This window comes from Taudactylus pleione, unplaced genomic scaffold, assembly GCF_031769625.1.
Source record: "Taudactylus pleione unplaced genomic scaffold, aTauple2 ptg000016l, whole genome shotgun sequence".
Taxonomy (NCBI): Eukaryota; Metazoa; Chordata; class Amphibia; order Anura; family Myobatrachidae; genus Taudactylus; species Taudactylus pleione.
The window spans coordinates 52485500-52509830 of NW_028284418.1; the positions used below are offsets into that span (position 1 = coordinate 52485500).

The window sequence follows — 24331 nt, forward strand, 5'->3', positions numbered from 1 at the left end:
AATCCAAAGCCGGACGACGAATTAGAACCAAATCCAAATCCGGCAAAAATGGTCCGGCGCACATCCCTAATAAAAATTTTAATAATTGTTTGTCATTTCAGGTACCGAAAAGAAGAAATGTCAAGGGAGAAGAGAGGCCGAGTACTCCTCTCGTCCTCATCCTCTGATCAGACTCCGGACACTGGTGACGAGTGACAGGCGTCACAGGAAGATGGGTCAAGACAGAGGGAGAGTGGTACGGTGGGGACGACATCACAGGACCGTGGAGATCAGCCTTCGGAGGTAATTTTTCTTTTTTCACACATGTAGGGGTATTCAATGGGTATTCAATATGAAACGTAAACTTTGCTGTTGAAGTTTACATTTCATATTGGACTTTTTTCTGGGATAAAGTATAGGGTGCGCGTCTGCTTTATTCCAGTATTCCATTTCAAATCTAGGAAAACGGGAAGGTGCGTAGTGGGATTTGTGTGAAAAAAAATAAATTTCTTTGTAAAAATGGTAGGACCCCCCTAAAGTTGTAATAACATGGGGGATCTCTATGGATACCCCCGTTTGAGCGTGCAAATGAAATTTGGGGATTTAAATAACAACAGCAGGTTTTTTTTTCCCGACATTGATGAAGTGTTGCAGAAGAGCACTTTGTTTTTTTTTTTGCTTTTTGTAAGTGGTCCCATCAAATTTGGGGTACATGAAAATGGGTACTAGCATATTTTTTTGTCCCTAAAGTACTTTATTAAAAATTTTGCATCTATGCACCTGGTGCAAATAACCTATTCTACAATACACCTGCTGCATACTTGCAGAATAGCCCTGAACCTATTTCCCTATTTTGAAATATTTTTTACTCTATTTTTTTTCCCCAATGTTTAAAATACTTCTTAGTGGTGTCCCTTTTTTTTTTTAGCCTCCACCGCTAAACCCCAAATCTGCACTATTTTTCACAAGCTATTCAGTGGTGAAAAGATAATCCAGTTTTTTTACAAAGACTTTTTGAACCTGCGAAAAGTCTTTGAAATTGAATAAAGTGTCAATCCAATACCTCGCAAAATGACATCACCGCTGCCAAAACATCCCTAAAACGGAGTTTACGCTCCTTTAGGGGAATTTAATATTGAGGGAAAAGTCTTTTTTTGCAAAAAAAGACGTCATTTTCGCTGGTTTTGGTTTAAAACTGTATAAGGCTTTTCGCAGGTTCGAAAAGTCTTTGAAAAAAACGGGGATAACTTTTCACCACTGAATAGTTGTGGCAAAAAATTGCAGAATTGGGGTTTAGTGGTGCAGGCTTTAAAAAAAAATAGCCTGCACCCCTGGGAATGACCTGCCGCATATTTGCAGAATAGCCCTGAACCTATTTCCCTATTTTGGAACAGTTATTTCCCTTTTTTTTTTTTTTCACTCCAAAGTTGATAAAAAAAATTTGGGGTGTCCCTATTTTGATTATTTTTTTTTACACAGTTTTTTTTTTAAAATGTAATTTCCAAATTTCCATGTACCCCAAATTTGAGGGGAGCACTTACAAAAACGAAAAAAAAAACCAAAGTGCTCTTCTGCAACACATCTTCAATGTTGGGAAAAAAACACCTGCTGCGGCTTTTTAAATTCCCGACTTGCATTTGCAGGCTAAGGACCCTATTCAATTTGAGGGGTTAAGTCTGGATTTGGGGTACTTTCCTGGCAATGACGTTCTTATCGCCTGATTTAGTTTTCCACTGTATTCAAATTGAAAGACTTTCAGCCTAGGCGTTAAGTCAATGCAATGTAATAGGCCGTAAAGTAAATACCTATGAATGGCAGGCATTAAAAAATGCAGATTTTGGGTGCAACATTTAGGGACCCCCCTGTGCGGCCTTCAGACAGTCCCCCAATGGTAATCTGTGTCCAGAAATAGTTTTACAAATTTAAGGCCCGGCCAAAAACAGGATGATGAAAAAGGGAGTTTATAATTGAAAAGTGGGGGGACAAAGTAAACTGCCTACATGACTCTGGGGGGGTCCCGAAGTATGGCCCAAGTGTTTTTTCCATTTTTGCAGTTTACGGCATATGTTTTTTTAATGGTTTTTTTTATCAACTCACTTTACTGATTTGTAAAAATGCTGACCCCCATTTTCAAGTAACCCAAACCTGATGGGCATAGTTATTTTCCCCAATAAAATCTACTAAATGCTCTTCTGCTGCGCTTTGTTTCCAACCCGCATTTAATCACCTGTCGCAGAAATTAGAAACACCCACTTCCTTCAGTAGTTAAAAATGGGGTACCCAGAGTGATCCCCGCATGTGTAGGGGGGTTTCTTGAATTTATTTGAGAAAAGATATTTTTTTTGTGTAATTTTGTAGAAAATAATTTTGTATTGAAAAAAAAAATTACATTAGGACCCCCCCCCAAACAAAAAAAAAAACACGAGGCTTGGCAGCCAGTGGTGGGTTTTAAAAAAACAGTCAACACAATGTGTAGGGTTCAACCGTATTTTAAGAAAGCACCACAAGGCTGCAGGGACTAGTGCTGGTTTTAAATATAGGGGGCAAAGAAGGGGTTGGGTTCCCCCCATTATTAAAGACTAGCACCAGACCCAAACATACCGCTGTGTAATGACACAGGCTGGAGACCCAATCACCAGGGGTCTAGGTGCAAAGAATGACACCCCAAGTTGGTCACAGCAAGCCGGTGATCTCGGAGGAATCGGAGACTCCCCAAAAAAGGGTAGCCCCTTTTCCGAGCAGCACAGGCTTGTGGTATGTGGAAATCCACATACCTGCTATTAGTATGTGTCCCAACAGCTCCCCAATGGCCACTTACAACAGTGCATGGAGCGCGCATGTCCCGTCAGGTAATTTTCGGCCCCAATGACTGTAGTGCATCCGCTGTTTGGCTGGTGCAAGTGACAGTTTCCTTATCTGTTTTTTTTTTATTAAAATCTTCTTTAAAAAAAGTACGGTATTGTTAGTTTGTAAGGATACTTTCCGACCTCTCAGTTTTCAGATGACGTAATTTTCCAGGTGTCACAAACTAAATGCATGGGGTTTTTTTGTAAGAAATAATTACATATTTAAATTTTTTTTTAAATAAAGTACATCACCACAATTAAAATGTTTTTTTTTTTTCATTTTAGCGTCGGACAGAAGAGACAAGGAAGACTGGAGAAAAAACAGTGAAAAGAAGAAAAATCCGTTTTAGTGAGGTGGAAAATAATACCCTCGTTGAAGGAGTGCACTGTAACTACGCAAAGATCTTCGGCGACCGAGCCCAGCAAACCACTGGAATGGCAAAGAAGGCAATCTGGGATGAGATTGCCTCCAGGGTAACAGCAACATCTGGCCGTACACGTGATGGAGCCGTTTGCAAGAAGAGGTAAACTTAAAGCATACATTTTTTTAGATTTTATTGTCAGATTGTAGCATTGGACAATATGTGATGTACACACATCACTGGTCTTACTCTGATTCTAATGTATTATGTGTAGTAAATTTGTTTCCAATGTAAAATGGTTTTTATTACAGTATTAATTTTTGGATGAAGCATGGAAAATTTTTTGATGTTACATTTTTTGGTCTAAAATGTTTTACAACAATTTTTTTTTTAATTTATAGATATGGAGACTGCAAACACCAAACAAAGGAGAAGATGAAGAAGCAGAGACAGCACCAAAGAGGAACCGGCGGTGGACCAGAACTCACCATGCATTGGTTGCCATGGGAGGTAGAGATCCAGAAACAGATGAATCCAATAATGGTTTCTGGAGTCGGAGGCTTAATAGATAGCCGTGACTGCGCTACTCTTCGTGTGGATGGTAATTTTTATTTTATTTTAATATTTTTAATGAATTTCAGTATACATTTATAATATTTACAAGATTATTTGTTCTCTAAAAAAAATAGAGACAACACCTCAAAGAAGAAAACAGAATGCTGGAGGTACAACAGAAGACACAGGAGCAGGAACCACAGTTCGGAGGACAAGTATGATTGCTCCAGATGTGCCCAGAGGGACCACAGTTGAAAAGAGTAATGTTTTATTTTTTTTATTTTTTTTTCTCAGATGAAAATGTTTTGGGTTATAATGTAAATTTTTACACTAAACTACAGCTCGAAAACCATCAAAGGAGATTTCTCGCACCGCAGCAGACAAGACCGCCAGGATCAGAGGTCCAGAAGAAGAAGGAACAGACGTCAGATTCACACAATCTGTGGAGCAAAGACCCCAGAGTGTCACAAGGATTCAGGGTAACATTTTAACATTATCAAAAAAATAAGTTGATTGCGTACTAATAGTGTGTAGTTTGTTTAGCTTTATAAATTAAATGATTTATTTTAGTTTTTAGTTTTTGTCTGCATGAGCAAATGTAAAATTAAAAAATAAAATGTGTGATCTGCTCAAGGGTTAAGGTCTCCCTGGAGGATCCTCCAAATTTAATTGTAAATCATATTATAAATACTGATTTGTGTAGAATGTTTATCTGTATTTTATTATATACCCTTACAACGCCAAGTTATGTTTAATTCTAACCCTTGTTAAAATTAGAAGAGTCGACTATTGAAGAAAATACAAGAGGACCTGGATTCGAAGAAACCCCGCAAGATTGTGAACAACAAGAAGATTTGGGCATAGGTGTGCAAGACTCCTCGGAACCGTTAGGTAAGAGGTTTTTTGGGTAAATTCTATGTAATTGTAAACAGTTGTCAATTTTATAACTAGTAGCTGAATTGTTTTTTTTATTTCCATTTTTTTTTTAAATCATTGTGCATAATTTTAATCAATCTTCTAATTATTTTTGATTTAAAAAAAGTAAGTGTAAACTCTTTTCTATAGAAAACATCGGACCATCAACAAGTGGAGGTCTAGCATCAAATATTGGAGCATACTTCAGACCGGATCTACTGGAATCACAGGATGAAGAGGATGTGGATGTTGAACAAATTACGCCTTTGAGACCTACAGCAGTTGGTAAGTTCCAAACATATCTTGAAATGTAATTTATATTTATTTATTTTTTTTAATATGGGTTTTAAAAATTCAAGAGTGTAGTGTTTTTTTGGGGTTACAAATCAAGCACACAAAAGACCTATGTCAGGGTCATTGTTTTTTTTGTTTTTTTTTTAAGTAAAAATTGTCTTAAAAAATTACACAAGATGGACCTTATTGTCACCCGCTTGCGACCGCATAGCACTCACAAGTGGTTCCATAGATGGTCAGTGAGCATGTCTAGCCTCCAGATTGTGTGTGGAAGCAGTTTAGCTAATAGTTTTAAAACTTTCAGTGGGACTAACTGCAAGATGGGGGGCATGTTTGCCTTTGAGTGTTCACCACCTGCTTTTAGGTCATCTAGGGTGGTGCCTGGTCTAATTGAGACTTTTCTTAAGGAAGTCCTGTTTTTTGGGTGTCCCTACTGACATCACCAGAGATGTCAGTAGTGAAATCCCAGCTCTATTACAACAGGAAGTTCACTCGGTCTCACGGGCGACAATTCCCTACCACAAGGGTTTTTTTTGCAAAACCATTTTGATAGTGATAAACGTGACTATGGACAAGCTGGCCGCTAATGTTCTGGGATGTAACCGACATGTTACCGTACAGGGCTCATGCCCATAGGCATATCAAATGGATCCACCTTCACTTACAGTGACCATTTGCATATTGTATTTTTTTATAAAAACAGCTGATAAATATGTTTTGACATTTTTTTATTTTTGTTGTAATGTTTTTTTTCTGCATTTTTCTAACAGTTTTTCTATTTTATGTTTTATTCCTAGTTCAACAATTTCAAGTAGTGGCTGAGGTTCAACAGACCCTTCCACCCGCACAAGTGGACAAGATTGTTGAACTGGCTCAAGACATGGAAAAGAACAGCTTCAGGGACGTCGTGGACCGAAGACTGGAACAAATGGATGCAAGCATTCAAAGACTTTTGGAAGCATATCAAGAGGATCAAAGACAGCGAAGACAGGAACATCTGGAAAGCCAGGAGCGATTTCGTGGAATTGAACATCAGCTGTCTGTCATGACCACCGCACTCAATAGGATGGCTGAAAACGCCGAATGTCAAGCCACATCACAGAGAGATATCACCACCAGCAACAGCCTCATCGCCACATCTCTTCAGCAAATAACACAGAAAATGATGATGTACCTTGGAACACACAGGACAACAACATTTCATGGATCTCCACGAGCCCATGCAACGCAACAGCCATGGTATGGTCAGGAGGCCCAGCAGTTTCATCCACCAGCATATATCTACCAACGGGTAGCACCGGCACGGCCATCACGACCACACCGTCCAACAATGCCAGACCCACCAGGAGCAATTGTCAGAAGAGCAGAATTGGAGGATGAAGTACCTTCATGAAGATATTACATTTCCTAACAAATATCAGGTCGTATGATCCTTTTTTTTGAATGTGTAATTATTTTAATTAACATGTAACTTCCTTCCATACCCCCGCCTCAAAACAGGATAATTAATGGGAGTTTTGGGCGTTTCGAATACATACATGGGATTGTATGTTAAGTGGGTAAATGATGACAGCTCCCAAAATATTGACTTATTGTAAATATGGTCATATACTTGCTTTCTGAGCCCACTTATTTTTTTTTTTAAATACATTTTTTATCCTATGAATGTATGTTAATAATGATATTTGTGTATTTATTTTTGTAAACAAATCATTTAAGTTTTTTTTTTTTGTCCCCGGGAGCCATATTATGTGATCCGTCTTTCAAGTACGTTATTTGGCGAGAACTACATGATAACAACCATTTAGAAAAATTATACATTGGTGAGTATTAATGTACATATTGATTATATTTTAGTCTTTCATCTAGATGATTAATTGTAATATGAAGTTTTTAAAGTTTACCTTCTCATGTAATATTTGTTATTGTTTTTTTTTTTAGATTACTGACTGTACAGAAAAAAACCAGAACCTCAAGAAAGAAAACATGTTCAAGAAAGTGTTCAGAACTAAAATTAATAATTATGAACTTTACACTTCATTAAAAATTTAATCGAAATGCTCAATCAACAAAATCTTTTCACAAATAAAAATCTTCTTTTTTCATTAATGTTTCTGTTTCATCTTATTCCGATAGTTTATTTGAAGTAATTTATGGGTGTTTTGTCATTAGTGATATAATACATTAGGTTACTGTACTCTGTGGTTGATTTTGCATGTTTTTCTTTTGTTTTGAGGCACAGATGGGTCATTTGTATGAGGTTTGTGTGCCTTCAAACGTTAAAGGGATGTATGCAAAATCTGCCTCAAACCACAGTGTCTTAAGGTGCTTTACTTGTGCTAGACATGAAATAGGGGCCTATTTATCAATGTTACTTTGAGGTAATTTCCCCGAAAACACCTGTTTTCCAGTGTTTGCTTCAAATTTTAAGTAACCCCCCAGATGTATGAAAGAGGGACCGCAGCAGGTATCTGGGAAACCTACTGCGATCTCTCCATTGCTGCCTGCAGCCGCCTCCCGATATTGTCCCCAGCAGCTAACGCCATCTGAAGATAGCATTAGCCACTGTAGTCTATGGGTACCTACCGCACTTCAGCCGGCGGAGGGATCTCCCAGATCTTTCTACCGGCAATGGGGGCCGCTCATGTGCAGCCCGCAGGACTGCGCATGCGCATCAGTCCCGCATGCACTCCGGCCACATCGCAGGGACGGGCTCCTTTCGGAGCACGTATCCCTGAATGTACCGGATTGTACATTCAGCTTGTATGATCACATTTTGCAATGTGAACATGGGCGGTACTGGATGCCCTGATCGCTTAGCAAAATGAAATCATTAATAAATGTTGGTTTTTATGTCCGTTAACTATATTAAATATGGTGAAAATTAGTAGGGCTCCCCTGTATGTTCCAGAACCAGCACTGGACTTTTTCTAGCGGGGGACTGATGCCACAGCCAGGGGAGCCCTTTCACCAGGCCCCCCAGCCGCAGCATCAGCCCTGACCGCTAGTCAGCCCAGGCCGGGGATCCCTGGAGAGCTGGGGACCCCCCCCAATAAACGGGTCACCCTCTCCAGGGCACCCCAGGCTGATAGCCCGGGGCTATCCCCGCCACCCCTGGTGGCGGTGGGTGGCGGGTTGATTGTGTGGTGTGGTGTAAATAAAGAATATCAAACATTGTCTTTACAAGTAGAACTGCAAGTCCCAGCTAGCCTGCCCCGCATGCTGGTACTTGGAGAACCACAAGTACCAGCATGCAGGGCATTAAGGGCCCACTAGTACCTGTAGTTCACCTGTAAAAAAAATGTTTAAAAAAACACAGGACACACACACCGTGACAGTATAAGTTTATTAAACATACATACACACACATACACATGTACACATACTCACCTATATAACCTGTAGCATTGGTCCACTTGTCCGGTAAAGTAGGGGCCCTGTGAAAAAAACATACTCACCATCTCCTATGCGAGGTTCTGTCCTCTTCGTTCCAAAATAGGCATCCCCGGACTTGTCAAAAGAAAAAAACGAAAACGCGATCCACGAACTTAGTACCGTTCTATAGAACGGTACTTCCCGAATGAGAGCTTAGCGGCGGGGTATCACCATGGAAACCCCGCTGCTAAGCGTTCATTGGCTGAGAGAGGTCATCTCCCGTCTCTCAGCCAATGAACGGCTCCCTCCATTGTAGTCAATGGTGGGAGCCGCAGGGTAAACTTTAATAACCTTGCGGCTCCCACCATTGACTACAATGGAGGGAGCCGTTCATTGGCTGAGAGATGGGAGATGACCTCTCTCTTAGCAGCGGGGTTTCCATGGTGTTACCCCGCCGCTAAGCTCTCATTCGGGAAGTACCGTTCTATAGAACGGTACTAAGTTCGTGGATCGCGTTTTCGTTTTTTTTTTTTGCCAAGTCCGGGGATGCCTACTTTGGAACGTAAAGACAATGTTTGATATTCTTTATTTACACCACACCACACAATCAACCCGCCACCCACCGCCACCAGGGCCCTGGAGAGGGTGACCCGTTTATTGGGGGGGGGTCCCCAGCTCTCCAGGGATCCCCGGCCTGGGCTGACTAGCGGTCAGGGCTGATGCTGCGGCTGGGGGGCCTGGTGAAAGGGCTCCCCTGGCTGTGGCATCAGCCCCTCGCTAGAAAAAGTCCAGTGCTGGTTCTGGAACATACAGGGGAGCCCTACAAATTTTTTTCCCCTGTATTTCCAGAACCAGGACCGGATCAGAGCCCAGAGCTGGTAGCGCAGAATACGGGGGACCCCTACGTCGTTTGTCCCCCATATTTTGGCAACCAGCGCTGGTTCTGACTAGCCCGGTGCTGGTTGTGCTTAAGTACAGGGGACCCCTACGTCGTTTGTCCCCTGTATTTAAGCACCCCCAGCACTGGGTCACTAATGCCCGGGGCTGGTTGCTCTTTTTTGGGGGGGGCACGCCATTTTTTTCTTTTTTTACACAGGTTTTTTTTTTTTTTTTTTACCACAGCAGCACAGACGGGTCTCACGGACCCGGCAGTGCTCTGTGTCAATGACACAGATGCAAGTAGCACGGATCTCCTGGTCCGTGCGTGCATCTGTGTCATTGAAATACACAGCAGCACAGACGGGTCTCACTGACCCATCTCTGCTCTGTGTCACTGTCAGTCACACAGATACATGTAGCACGGATCTCACGAGTCTGTGCTACATGCAAATGAGCACCATAATGCTGATTGGCTGAGAGCCGTGACAGGCGGCTCTGTCAGCCAATCAGCACTTTGCCCATTAAAGGCAAAGGCATTTTTTTTTAAATGGCCGCACGAGGCAAAACCTCGAGATCCGACAGCAGATCTCGAGGTTTTGCCTCGGGAGAGGGATCCGGGGCAGACAGGGAGATCCGAGCTTGGGCTCGGATCGCCCCGGATCCCCGAAGTTCGGGTGGGTTCGGTTCTCAGGGAACCGAACCCGCTCATCCCTAATCTATATATATATATATATACACACCCACAATTACAGCTTTGTAAGAAACCTAAATTTTTTTGAGGAATATTGGGAAAGTATAGCTTTTGGGTTTAAAAAATGTTGACAATATCCTGAGCAAACTTGCTATTAACCTGTGATAGATAGAGATATATATTTATATCTATCTCTATGTATGTATATATATATATATATATATATATATAAATGATCACACGTTAAAAGCAAATACGCTAAGGCATTTTTTCTAAATTTTTTCCTTTAAAAACCTATCGTTTCCTAATAGGCCTTAACAAATAATACGTTTCTTACAGAGCTGTTAGTTAGTGTCTGTGTGTATATGTTTGTGTGTGTGTGTATATATATTTATATATATATATATAATTTTTTTAGTGCCAATACTTGGCACTAACGCCTATATATTAGTAATTGGGGGTGCCTTCCCATTATGAAATAAACAGACAAGCAGCAGGTGCGGCTGGCACTCCAATCAGTGCTTGAAATGTGCCGGTATGCAACGGAATAACATACCGACACTTCCAGCACTAGTTTTTATTTTTCATTTGTCAGTATTGCACAGCTGAGTGCCGAGGCGTGACTTGAGTGCAGAGTGACAGACTCACAGTTTCACTCAGGCATGCTCCGGAGCCCTGCTGTGCCGGCCATTTCCCGCCACCCTGACAGCATCTGTTACTGCCGCTGTGGCACAGTCTGGATAAGGCTAACGTTGCCGTTAATCAATAACTCTTACCATGTTGCGGGGCCTGTAGCATACTCCTGCTGGCCTTTGTGTCTGTCTCCTGCAGTGCTCCGTGGCCCGCCTGTTTGCGCATCTTCCCCTGCCGGACGGGTATGCCTCACTCAACCATGCTGCAAATCCCTCCAGAGTGCCGCCTGTGTTGCCTTTCCACCGCTGGTGACAGGAGAGCTCGTCAATACAGGTCCACTGTTAAGAATGTTGGTGCGGATGGCTGAGCCCTGGAGTTATTCCTGATGCAGCGGCCTCTAAGTATAGTATTTGCTGCCACCCACTGTCACCTGCACTGCTCCCTGCTTCCCTCCAAGTCCTCGACAATCTTCTGGATGGATACCTCTCTACTCCACACCATTACAGCCCTCAAACATAGTCATACAGTCTCCTCCTTAGCTCACACAGTCTCCTCCATAGGTCTGTACAAAATCAACTAGTGGCTAATACCAGAATCCACACTTGTGTAGAGTGTACCCTACCATCCCTTGTGTACCCCGCCACCCATGTCCCAGGCCTCCTCTGTGTCCCTAGCCACCCCTGTGTATCCCATCACTCCTGTGTGCCTTATTACCTCTGTCTATCCCACTGCATTTTCCTATCCATCGGTGGTGGCCTATGTATTTTTATATTTTCCTATCAGTGCCAATGTGTACATTTCTTTTATGGAAAGTCTGTAGGGGAAATACACTTCTTCTGGGTGTCGTCTAAAGTACCAGGTGCCCAATGGAGCAATTCAAATGTTCGGTGACCCATTATTTTTGAAGCGCACAGAAGCAAAATATGCTCGCCTAAACTTCTCTAAAGTAATTTTTTCAACACCCAAACTACCGTTTTGCCAACCAAACCACAAACTTTTCTTCTCGCCACGTCAGGATACTGCGAGAACAAATGTGTCTTCGAGAGTTAATGGTAGCCCGACAGAGCAGCAATTGAAATGCTCCATCGGACACCCATTAGCATAGACGCCACCCTGAACAATTGACCCCGTTTGTGTTTTATTTATGTTCGTTTTATTTCCTATGGGTGCAAAGGGTAAGAGATGGATGCTGACACCCCCCTTTTGAGTAGCCACTCTCCTCAAAACAACCAAACTCATTTTTTGGCATATGCCTTTCCGGCGCACATGCAGGCTACCTCCATACCCCCACTTCATAATTCCCACTTTGACCACTGACTCAAATGGTTAATCAAAAACCATGTGGACACACCGTGAGTCTAGTCTAGACTCACGGTCTGTCCGTGTTTGTGTTCATTTGACTAGCACCCGCTACTGCTGCCTTTAAACATTGTTGGCGTATTCCACTGCAAAACATAATTGTGAAAAACACGTAGATAAATGCTAAAATATTCCTTTATAGCAGTTATTAGACATTTAAGGAATAGATACATACAATTACTGAAAAATGGCAACCCTACATATGATTTTTTAATACAATAAAACCCCAACAAAATTTTCAAAAAATAAATTGAAAGTTTATTTTCACAATGTTACACACAGTGGAATTTGAGCTCAACTTGTACTTTTGAATGTAAATCACAAAAAAAATTAAAATTTTTTATTGATCCAAAAATGATATTTATTAAATTTAAAATATCACCAGTTACAGATGTGACTTCATCCAATTCTTCAAAACAGTTGTTTAAGGTGGTCTAGGAAAAAAAAAAAAAAACATTTTTTTTAAATTCAACATCTAAGGCATGGTGAATAAACAAGAATTTTAAAAGCATTAATTCAACTTCAACTATCTATATTGAAATAACTAAAAATATAGTAATCAATATAATATGTAGGCTGAATCATATATTTTACATATCTTAAGTACATGAAAACATAGACCTCATTGTATATTTTGATAATAATACAATAGCGATGCCATTTACTGCGTAGGTTTAAAATTATACAAAATAAAACATCCCCACATTTAAATTATTAACCAGTTTATGCAGCTAAACTTTATTAAAAAATAAAACCTGACATGCTTTGTTGGCTGACAACAATTACAGCTTTCAGCACATATAGACGGGCAGGAACTTAAGATGGACAAAGACCTTTGAACACAAGTTTCTGGGGAAACCTACGTTGGTGTGATAAAATTGGAAATATCCAATGGCTACAGTGGGTAACATTACGTTCAAAAGTTGCAAACTAAAGTGGCCAAAATGGAGATTACTGAGATCATATGTAAATACTACTTTGGCATCTATTGCAATGTACAGACACAATTATCCAGGGTTGCTGCTAATATCAGCCATAAATGTTGTGCCTTGAGAAATCAATTGATATTTGGGGAAAAAAACGCCACTACTACCAACGGTGACGACAATTTACTTGACATTAAAATTATAATATTTGTTTTTTCAAATAAAAATTAGTTTAACATTTCTCCTAAAAAAAACCCCACAATGACAGCTATATTGGCGCGTGCACTTTGATAAGACCTAAGATTTGCAAAATAAATCTTACAAAAATACCTTTAGTTGTATATAAAAAATCCTTTTTTCCAAGGGTCACAACCTTGAGGATGACATATGAAATGGATGTGTATTTGAAAGTAGTACTTTAGTGGTCAATATCTTCACAAGGTACTTGTTCCATTCTGAGCTAAAAATAAAAAAACAATAAAAAAAATTAACACTGTAATGATAGTGTAAATTACCATAATAAGATTAATTGACAATACCTTCTATTTCGACCAAAAACAAATGCTGCGTACAAATATTGAAGGCCCTCATTTAGATACTGAGAGGAGAATTCATCATAGAAGCGATGTGGCATTGATATTTTTACGGTACTACACAAGAATGAGGATACTTACTGGCAATAATTGAAAAGGCAAATATATAATTCAAGTAATCCAAAGACTTTCTTTGTCCAAAGGGCGATGGCAAGAAAAACAGCAAACAATATGAAAAAAAATCCCATAGGACATCAGGCAAAACTCCACCATAAGAAACAAAAAACACATACATCAAATTAGAGTTTAAAATTTGGACATTTACTAAATACCAACACCTCCATGCCTGTATTTCACTTCAGCTCACCAACATTATTCTGCAGCGACTTACATCCTATCAGCGTTGAGGCTGGAAACATAGAAGCAGGGTGCAAGCTCTTATTTGATTGGTGTAGCAAGAAATACTTACGGTATCAGAGTTAGTAAAGCGGATTTTCCACCTGCATAGGCTTAAACATACATTCACCAAATGCAAAGTTGCCTGCCATGAGATTCTTCAAAAGTCCTGAGTCTGACTTTCACAGGGTGGGTTTTCAAAGGAAGCTGTGTATTCTGGAATACATTTGTATAGGTAAACAATAAAGGGGAAAGATTAAACACATTAAGATTAAACATATCACAAATTGCATTACAACATAAGCCATCTCAGCTATTTGACACTATAGCATACCTGTATAAGACTGGTGCGTCTTTGTTCTTCTTAGCACCGAGCCTTGGAAACAACCGTGCAGGCTGAAGACCTTCAATTGGGATGATCAGACAAGAGGATGTCACGGAGGCCGAGTGGATAAGGTTAGCTTGGGGCACTGCAGAGGCCTCAGGATACTTTCTCCAATCGCAGTCAAGCCAGGCAGGGCATTGTTGGACTCAGGTGAAATGCCCTCTCCATGGGTAGGTCCTCGAACGACAGCACGATTAACTGAAATAGATGAACATAGGAGTAGCAGGGAAAAACACAACGCAAAATAAATAGGCTGCTAAACTTTTTTATCAACAAAATTTACACTTGCACCAAGTAAAAAAGAAACAAAACACTGCAACTCACCATGTTCAAAGTGCTGCGTCTTTGTTCTTCTTAGCAACGAGCCTTGGAAACAAACGTGCAGCCTGAAGACCCGCATTTTGGAGGCATTCACCAGTAGTCATGGAAGCCGAGTGGATAAGGTTGCTTGGGGCCTCAGGCCTCAGGATACTTTCTCCAATCGCACAAAGACATCAACCAACCATCCCAAAATAATAATTTGAAACAGGAACAGAACTACAAAATAGAAAAATTTTACATATTTTAAAATAAGACACATTGTACTTGACATTTAATTTTTTGTTTCTTTTTCAAAATCAAAACGTACCTTAAGATAACACAACTTCCACAACTGGCGGATAAAAACCAATATCTTCAACATGAACAAAAAAATGAGCGGCAAGAATTCAGAAACAAATAATCCGAAAGGACCATCAAGCTAAACACCACCCAAAACAAAATTTGAACAACAATATTAGTTTTTGAAATTAACCCATTTTGGAAAATACATAGCATTTACTTAATTTAAAAAAAAAAGACATACTTACAATTAAAAAATCCTTGATCAGTGCTTGGTGCGAAAAGACTCCGTCGTCCATACCTTCTGGCGGTGCTGAGGAAAGGTCAGCAACCTGGCAAACCTCAGGATCAATATGCACCGGAATACGGTTTGCAACACAAATGTTGTGTAAAATGCAACATGCATTAACAATGCTGCAAACCTTTTCCGGTGAATAAAGCAACACACCGCCACTGCGGTCTAAGCACCGAAAGCGGCTTTTAAGTACACCGAAGGTCCTTTCTATTACACCACTCGATGCTATGTGTGCTGCCTGATACCTTTTCTCAGCATCACTTTGGGGATTGGATAATGGGGTCAACAACCAGCTTTTATTAGGGTAACCCGCATCACCTAAAAGACAAACAAAAAATTTTTTTTGAAGTTAGTAATCAATGACATAACATGATTTGAAAAAAAAAAAACAAGTACCAACATCAATTATTTGGTGCCAAAATCAAATCACAAAAATCAGTTTTTTATTATTTTCCTCACAATGTTTAACACATTTTTCAAAAAAAATCAAATAAATTCTACTCACCCAACAGCCAGCCGTTCTGGAATTTGCCGCTCTCAAAGTCCCGAGCTAATGTCGACTGGCTTAAGACAAAGAAGTCGTGGGCCGACCCAGGAAAGCCCACTAAAATATCGGTTATTCTTAAGTTGGCATCCCTTACCATTTGGACATTGAGGGAATGGAAATGTTTTCGGTTTCGAAAACATTGCTCCGAATGTCTGTGTGGTTGGACAGCCACATGGGTGCAGTCTATTGCGCCCAGAATGTTGGGGAAATGAGCAATTTGAAAAAAAAACAAATTTGGTCTCCCTCCATTCACTATCGTGATCAGGAAATTTTATGTACTGGGTCGTCAATTTTAGGAATGCCTTGAGCACCTGCATTTAAATACGCGAAAATGTTGGTTGGGAAAAACCGGCGACTTGGGACAGGGTCGGCTGGAAAGTGCCTGACGCAAAAATAATGCAAGGCAGCCAGGAGCTTTGACATGCCACTGACTGTCTTGTTTGAGCGCTTCCGTGGTTGTAGGTCCGGCTCCATTTGATCATACAGTGCATAGATTAACGAGCTAGATAAGCGATAAATCCTTATCACTTCTACCTCAGGGAGACCATCCAGCTCACGTCTAGTGCGAAACTGACGTGGGCATGGAATTGACTCACGGACCAACTCACCCGATGGAGCTGCCTCCTGATCACCACCTTCGTCCATGGCCAGACGAGACCCCACTGATGCACGGACCATGAACATCCAGATGGTGTCAGTATGCTGCTCCATCTTTGTAGCTGGTGTAAAAAAATTTACTTTTCGTAAGTAAAATACCTCAAAAGTGTTGGAAAACGCAAAGTTTATACAGCTGACTGCACAGATGCTTCTTCTCCCTGAATGTCCCTACCCAGGAGTGATTGACTTCCTGTCAGTGACAGGAAATACTCCTGAGGTAAAACCAGGAAGTGTGGTGAGGTAATATTAAAAAGGCTTATTTCAGAGTCCCAAAAACTAATATTAAAAAAATATTACACCCATTACTGAAATCCCTCTACCACCTCAATACCACAGGTGAAAATCACCCCCCAAAAATGTTTCAAAATTTTCACCACCCTCCGAATGGCGTAAAAAAACGGCGATAAGTCACTTCAAAACTCCGATAATTTTACGCATTTTTCATATCGAATACGGAAACGGCGTTATCCAATTAATTTCAATAGGAGACGTATCGCCCGACGAAAAGCCATAGCGCCAAAAAGTTTACGCATTTTTTTTTTGCGTAAACTCGAAATTGAATACGGTGTAAAAGTCACATCACCGAAAATGACGTCATTTCTGCGTTAACCTCGCAGAAACGGACTTATCGCTCCCATATTGAATACCCCTGTATGTGTGTGACTGTGCTGCTCATTGAACTAGATACAGGCATTCTAGTTCACTAGTTCTAATAGGTCAGTGGCTCAGTGACTCATGTGGAGCTGATTGAAATATATTGTCATGATGACTCATTGAGTAGTTCAAAAGTCACATGATACATTCCCCATTAGCTCTCTAAAGGCCCCCATACATCAGAGATGGATTGCAGCAATCGTGCAATTTGCAATCGATTGTGTATAAAAATCTTTCCCTTTTTCATTCGATTATGGCAATTTTGCAATCTGCAATCGATTGAAAAAGGGAAATATTTTTATACACAATCGATTACAAATTGCACAATTGCTGCAATCAATCTCTGATGTTTGGGGGCCTTCACATACAGTTATGAGCAGTGCTCAAAGTGGGAATTTAGAGGTGGGGGTATGGAGAATGAATCTCTTCCCCCCTCCCCCTTGGGCCCCTGCTTCCATATCACCCCATTGTACGTCTCACCCCCCCACTTCTCCCTGCCTGCTCCCCTCTCTCACACCCTGCCTTTCTCACTGATTCCCTCTCTGTCACCCCCTACAATACTAATTGCCTGCCTCCCTCTGTCTGCCCCTCTCTCTATTCCCTCTCACATCCTCCGCTCTCTCTATTCCCTCTCACTACTTACCTCGGACCTGCGCTCAGTGCGCTGCTGGAATGGAGCTGGTAGGACTCAGGAGCACCGGGTCTTACGTTGCTGCTGATGCAGTTGTGCGAGCAAATCAGAAGCCGCCACTTGGCAGCTTCTCATTGGCTGGCAGGCCGCGAGCCCGGTGATTGGCTTGCTGCCGCGAGCCTTGCGATTGGCTGGCGGCTGCGAGCCTTGCGATTGGCTGGTGGCCAGCATGTGCTTACTGTAGCCGGGACCTGATGCTTTGTCCCAGCTACATGCCAGCGTCTCTGCTGCCGCCGATCGAGATGTGTCCCCTGCGGAACACATCTCTACACATTTCCACCACTGTTCCAGTGCTGGGATGCCATACTGCATCCCAGTGCTGGTGCATTCTCTTCTGCGTCTAAAATGAAGTGGGGCCGGGGAGTGGCGGTATGTCATACCGCCATATACCGCCCCACTTCGAACACTGGTTATGAGTCAATACTGCTAAACGGCCACAGGTGGCACTGCTGTGATCAGACATATGCATTGTATGGATCTGATGTAATCAGCTTAAGACACAGGGCCTGATTCTGACCCGGTCGCTCTGACAGAGTGCTCGCTCTGAATCAGGGCCGGGCTATTTTTTTTAGAACGGCCTCCTGGCCGTTCCGCATAGCTGTGGGTGACCACCCACAGCTACAGCGAGCGGCCATGATGATGGTCGCGATGGTCAAGACCATCGTGACCATCGGGCTTGCGATGAGACCCTTGTGGTAGGGTCTCATGGCCGCAAGCTCCAGAGAGTTTTCGGCTCTAACAGAGCCGGAAGCTCTCCACTGACATCACTTGTGATGTCAGTGGGGCCGCCCCCAAACAAGAGGCGTTTTCATGGGAACGCCTCCATTTGGGCAGCCACCCCCCCAGCCCGCCCACCAAAGGGGGCGATCTGTCACTCAACATTGATAGCTCACCCCCTTTTTTGCGAGACCCGGAGCGATGGAGTGCCCATCGCTAGCCCGGTCTCGCACGTGCATACGATGGAGCTGGCTCCATCGTGCGCATGCGCTGTGGGCCACCATCAACCTGGTTGCGAGCGCTCAGCGCTTGCGATCGGGTCTGAATCAGGCCCACAGTGCGGAGTGCTGCATGCTATATACTGTACTTCTGTTTACTATACAAGACATAGGGGGAGATGTATCAAACCTTCAAGAGAGATAAAATGGAACCTAGTAGCTTCTGTAATTTTATAGACTATGCTTTGCTTAACTTCTTTACTTTATCTCTTTCTCTCTAAGGTTTGATACATCTTCCTCCTATCTTTACTGTATTGATCTCAATTTTATAGGTGTGATGTATAAAACAAGTAGAGAACCTGCCCATATTGAGACCATCCCCCTATTTTTATGTGGAGCCTGTAATCCCACCCGCCCTATTGTTAATCTACAGTAGCTCTGGTGTGCATTAAGTGACATTAATGGGTGCAATTAAAAAATGAGGCAAAGCTTTTTTCCTTGTAATTACTGTATTTTAAAAGAAAAAAAAAGTGACACGTTACAATACTCTGAATTTGGGTCTCTCTCACTTGTATATTATGAAAATAAAAATTATAACAACAATTAAATTAACATTGCAGAGCTAAACATGTCCCTACTACTAGTAGTTTGTTATATTTTGCTTTTTTAAAATATTAAAAGATCAGACATATTAAACATAGCTGACCATTTGAACAAGACTATAACTCACCTAATGAGCTAGTAGTTGAATCCCTACTGTTTGTGTAATAGACTAGTTCTAGGTTTCCAATCACTTCTCTCAACAGTGTTTCAAAGCTAGTGATGTAATGATCTAAATGAACTACATGAACTGATCATTTGAACTATTCTTTTCAGTGAACTAAATCATAATAAACTGATCACCAAAATGAACTACATTTCCCATCACTAGTCACTATCACTCATCATAACACCTCAATTCTACCCATCCCCCCCCCCCAACCCCAACTCACCTCTTGCAGTTGGACCTTTCAGCTGCAGTCACTGAGCAGGCAGCAGGAGGCAACAGATCCCGCAGGAGGAGCAGCCGTGAGACAAGACAGAGACAGGGGCATACTGTGGGTGTAGAGCTCATAGTGGGTCAGGTCGCTGAGGGCTACAGGGCTACATTGCTGGCTAGCAGGACTGATGCAGACAGGACAGGCTGTCTGTGAGAGCTGCAGGGACCTCCCCTGCTGTGCCTTCACTATGTGTCTAGTGACCACTGTGCATCCCCTATTGCCAATAAGCTCTTGGGCAGTTTCACTGGTGCTAGGACTCTGCATCAATCTACCTTCTTTCTCAAGTTGAACTGTCTCTGTCTCTGAGTCTGCCAGTTCTTAGAGACCCCACACCATCCTGTGCTGAGGCCACTCCCCCTTCTGTGCTGAATGGCTGACAGGCATGTCTGTTTTTAATCTCTGCTGCTGATTGGACAAGAACACACAAGCACCAGGTAGAAATGTATAACCTATTATTTTACCTGAGCTGCGCTTCTGACACAGCCAGGGCCAAGGACACATGCTGGGCAGCATCCCCCCTTCCCTGCTGGTGCAATCGCGGCCCACAAAGCCCCGCCCCCTTACTGAAATGGGGCATGGTCTCGGAGCAGTGGGGTCCGCCGGGGAAGTACCTGGCTCCCCGCTGGGCCGGTCCAAGCCTGAGTGTATCTATAGTGGGTGAACAGGAACCCCTAGTATCTTCTAGAATGGGCTAGTTAAATGTTAAGTACAATCTGATAGGTTGCTATGGGCAACAACTCCATTTCTAAAAACTCTCACTTTAGTAAATATACCCCTAAGACTTCTTTTCATGTGGATTAGTACTGTGTGCATACGTGAACCGATAAGCCGCTCATATACAGTAAATTCATATCTCCCAACTTTTGTACTCTTCGAAGAGGGACACTTCGCCTGTGTCCGAAAAGAGGACGGGGCTTCACCGGAAGGGACGTGGCCTCTCGGAAATGGGGCAGAGCCTCGCGGAAACCCCCATTTATATCACTATAGCGGGCGTGCCCAACACTCTCCGAGATGCTGGGCAGCCCCCAGGCTCTCCTTACACAGGTGAACAGTTCACCTTCTGCACACATGCTGCTCTGCTATGCAGAGCAGCAGTATGTGCTCTCCCCAACTTCCCTCCCCACCGCGGGACACTGCGGCCCGTGGGTGGAACAGCCGGACAGTCCCAGAAAAATGGGACTGTCAGTTGGGAGGTATGTAAATTGGATGTATTTTTAGGCCTGTGCATGCACATATTGGTAATGTTGTGCACATAAAAGAATTTGAGCATTTGCAGTACAGATATTAATTTCAACCCTTGTGAGGAATGCTTGGCTATTAACATTATATTCTTTTATGGCCTTATTTTTTTTTATTAATCAATTACAATGAATGAATGAATCAATCAATTAATTAATGCATCACTTTCATCCATTTTGGGTGCCTGTTTCTTAAAAGCATTTTCCACTAGTAGTAATAAAATAATGTTTAATAAATCAATTAATCAATCACTCTTCCACTACATACTCCACCTCCATTTCCCTGTACTGCCCTCATGCCTCTGATCTAGTTATTGAGTAATGAAAACATTCTATAGCATTGAATTACTTATACTACACTGCCATCCTGTCTGCCACTGCATTGCCACTCTGTTTCCTAGATGTGCCATGTTTGAAGTTGAACTGCTATGCATTTGTGCCGCCCAGTGCTGTTGCTTAGCTTAGTCAACCAGCTACTGTAGCTCGGTGCAACATTTTGCACTGAACTGGATGAAAACAATAATGTGAGCTATGAGTTGGTCAAAATTGACTGGAAATTACTGGAAATGAATCTTATTGAGGTTACTAATGATGTAAAAGCAAAATTAGGCCAAAATGACATGATTTTAGCTGTTGTTATAATTTTTTATAAAAAACAATTGACTGTCAAACAATCCTTTGCAAGGGGGAGCAAGTATGACAGCAGTCACCTAGTTGTGCAGTGGATCACTGACACCATAACATCTATGCTGGTATTAGTCGTGCATCCGATATACGCCATTAGTGCAGTGGGTTTTAGACAGTTAATTGAGGTCCTCTGTCCCTGCTACCAAATCCCATCTAGGTTCCACTTTACTAGAAAAGCAATTCCAGGCCTGTACAGGGATGTTAAAAAATTAGTGTCCTCCAAAATGTCGTTGTACCCACTTGTCCACTTAACCACAAATATGTAGACAAGTGGAACAGGGCAAACGCAAGTTTACATGTCTGTAATAGCCCACTGGGTGGGTGTATTGCCTTCAGCGGCACCAACAGCAGCAGCAGCAGCAGCAGCAGCATCTAAGATAAGCAGCTTATTCAGAGGCAGGCTACTCTGTGTATAACCGGTTTCACTAAGAGGTATACTGCTGACAACCTCTTAGATAAACTCAGGGTAGTCATTGCACAATGGCTTACCACGCTTGGACTCTACTCGGGATTTGTGATTTCTGAAAACGCCACCAATATTGTGAGAGCATTACAGCTGGTAAATTCCAACTGCTCCCATGTTTTGCTCTCACTATTAATTTGGTGGTGCAATTTTTTTTTAAATTGACCATGACGTGCAGGAAGTGCTCTCTGTGACACGCAAAATTTCTGGGCATTTTCGCCAGTCAGCAGGTGCATGTAGAAGATTGCAGCACCTGCAATTAATGTGTAGCTCACATACAGTAAAACCAGGTGATTAAAGGGGTGAACAGACGTTATGTTACATTTAAAAGAAACAGATATTTACAGTTAAGGGTAAATTTGACATTTGACATGAATTGGACAAAGATGAGCCAAATTGTTCTTTTCTGCCATCAAATTCTGGGCCTGATTCAGACCCGGTCGCAAGCGCTGTGCGTTTGCAACCGGGTCGATGGTGGGCCAGTGCGCATGCGCACGATGGAGCCGGCTCCGTCGTGCGCATGCGTGAGACCTGGATAGCGACGGGAAATCCGTCGCTCCTGGTCTCGTACCAAAGGGGGCGTGCTGTCGATGTTGAGTGACAGCACACCCCCTTTGGTCAAGACCATCGCGACCAGCTTCCTGGCCGCTCGCTATAGCTGTGGGTGGTCACCCACAGCTATGCGCGTGGCTAGGAGGCCCTGATTCAGAGCGAGTGCTTTGTCAGAGCGTCCAGCTCTGAATCAGGGCCTCTGAGCCTGATTCAGACCCGCTCATGAGCGCTGAGCGCTCGCAAGTGGGTCGATGGTGGCCCAGTGCGCATGCTCACGACGGAGCCGGCTCCGTCGTGCGCATGCGCGAAACCCGGATAGTGACGGGCAAACCGTCGCTCCGGGTCTCGTACCAAAGGGGGCGTGCTGTCGATGTTGAGTGACAGCATGCCCCCTTTGGTGGGTGGGGCAGGGGCGTGGCTGCCCAGACGGAGGCGTTCTCATGGGAACGCCTACCGTCTGGGGCCGGCCCCACTGACATCACAAGTGATGTCAGTGGGAGTGTTTTCGGCTCTGTTTGAGCCGAAAGCACTCCAGGGCTTGCGGCTACGAGACCCTACCACAAGAGTCTCGTCGCAAGCCCGATGGTCACTATGGTCTTGACCATCGCGACCATCTTTCTGGCCACTCGCTATAGCTGTGGGTGGCCACCCACAGCTATACGAGCGGCCAGGAGGCCGCTCTAAAAATCAAGAATGGCCCTGATTCAGAGCGAGCGCTCTGTCAGAGCGTCCGGCTCTGAATCTGGGCCTCTGTTTCTACGTTTCTATGTAACTTTTGTCCACAAAATATATCAGTAAAATAGTTAATAGAATGCCAACAATTAAAATAACATTGTTACTATCAGGGCTATTTTTCAGGCATAATGGACCGGAACACTGTTTATGAAACTCTTTTGAAAAAGAACAGGGACCTATTAAGAGAGGAGCAGCTGTGGCCTTGTTCAGGGGCGTATATCTACCCATTGGCCAGGATAGCACTCGCCAGGGGCACCGACCAAAGGGGGGGTGCCGTCTGGCAGTGTCACCAGCAGCCAAGGACTGGACTTGTCCCGCGGCCCCACAAGTGTAGGGCAGACCGCAGTGAGAGCGGTCTGCCCTACACAGTTTACAAACACACAGCCACCATGTGTTTGTATGCCCTTCTGCTCCACGGGAGGTTTCTGTCCTCCCGAAGCTCGCCTTAGGACACCTGCATTACGGTTTGACAGGTGTACTGCCCCAGTCAAACTCCCCACCTGCCACTGTCCCCTCATTGGCTGGCTGTAATAGCAGCCAGCCAATGAGACAGACTCTCATTTGCTGCTGCTGCGTCCGCAGGGGGAGCCGGCTGGAGCTCACTCATGAGCTCCATCTTCCGGCTCCCCCTACAGCGTGTGAGCTCCGTCTTCCGGCGCCCCCTGCAGCATGTGATGGGAGAGACGTCTCTCCCATGCAGGAGAAGAGCTGGCCGGGACTCAGAGCGGACAGTGGTGGTCGTGTCAGGAGGTGGGATCAGGTAGTTGTATTTTTTTTTTCTTTGTGTGTGTGTAAGCCTGGCACAACAGGCGGGGCACTGAAATAGGGGGTGGATGCTGCTGGGGGCACTTTATGGGGGATGCCCTCTACTGGGGGCACTGTATAGGGGTGGCCACTACTGGGGGCAATTTAGGAGGGGTGGCACTGTATAGCGGTGGCCACTACTGGGGGCAATTTAAGGGGGGTGGCCACTAATGGGGGCACTGTATAGGGGTGACTACTACTTAGGGCACTGTATAGGGGGGACTACTACTGGGGGCACTGTATAGGGGGACTTACTGGGGGCACTGTATGGGGGGACTACTACTGGGGTAAATGCAACATAGGGG

General features: G+C 43.2%; 1 protein-coding gene across 1 annotated transcript; it reads left to right on the forward strand.

Annotated features, from left to right (window-relative positions):
* The first annotated feature begins 197 nt into the window (after nucleotides 1-197).
* Nucleotides 198-7025, forward strand: LOC148542048 (uncharacterized). Its single transcript, XM_088473983.1, has 9 exons — nucleotides 198-282; nucleotides 3111-3349; nucleotides 3589-3788; nucleotides 3877-4002; nucleotides 4084-4221; nucleotides 4520-4633; nucleotides 4808-4942; nucleotides 5749-6774; nucleotides 6893-7025. Exons 2-8 carry the CDS (start codon nucleotides 3261-3263, stop codon nucleotides 6342-6344), a joined length of 1398 nt encoding a protein of 465 aa, XP_088330109.1. The 5' UTR covers nucleotides 198-282; nucleotides 3111-3260; the 3' UTR covers nucleotides 6345-6774; nucleotides 6893-7025.
* The last annotated feature ends 17306 nt before the right edge of the window (nucleotides 7026-24331 follow it).

Coding starts and splice junctions, on each gene's coding strand:
- LOC148542048 (XM_088473983.1), top strand. CDS start 3,261: ATGGCAAAGAAGGCAATCTGGGATGAGATTGCCTCCAGGGTAACAGCA. Junction 3,350..3,588: donor GGAGCCGTTTGCAAGAAGAG/GTAAACTTAAAG, acceptor TTTAATTTATAG/ATATGGAGACTGCAAACACC. Junction 4,943..5,748: donor TTTGAGACCTACAGCAGTTG/GTAAGTTCCAAA, acceptor TTTTATTCCTAG/TTCAACAATTTCAAGTAGTG.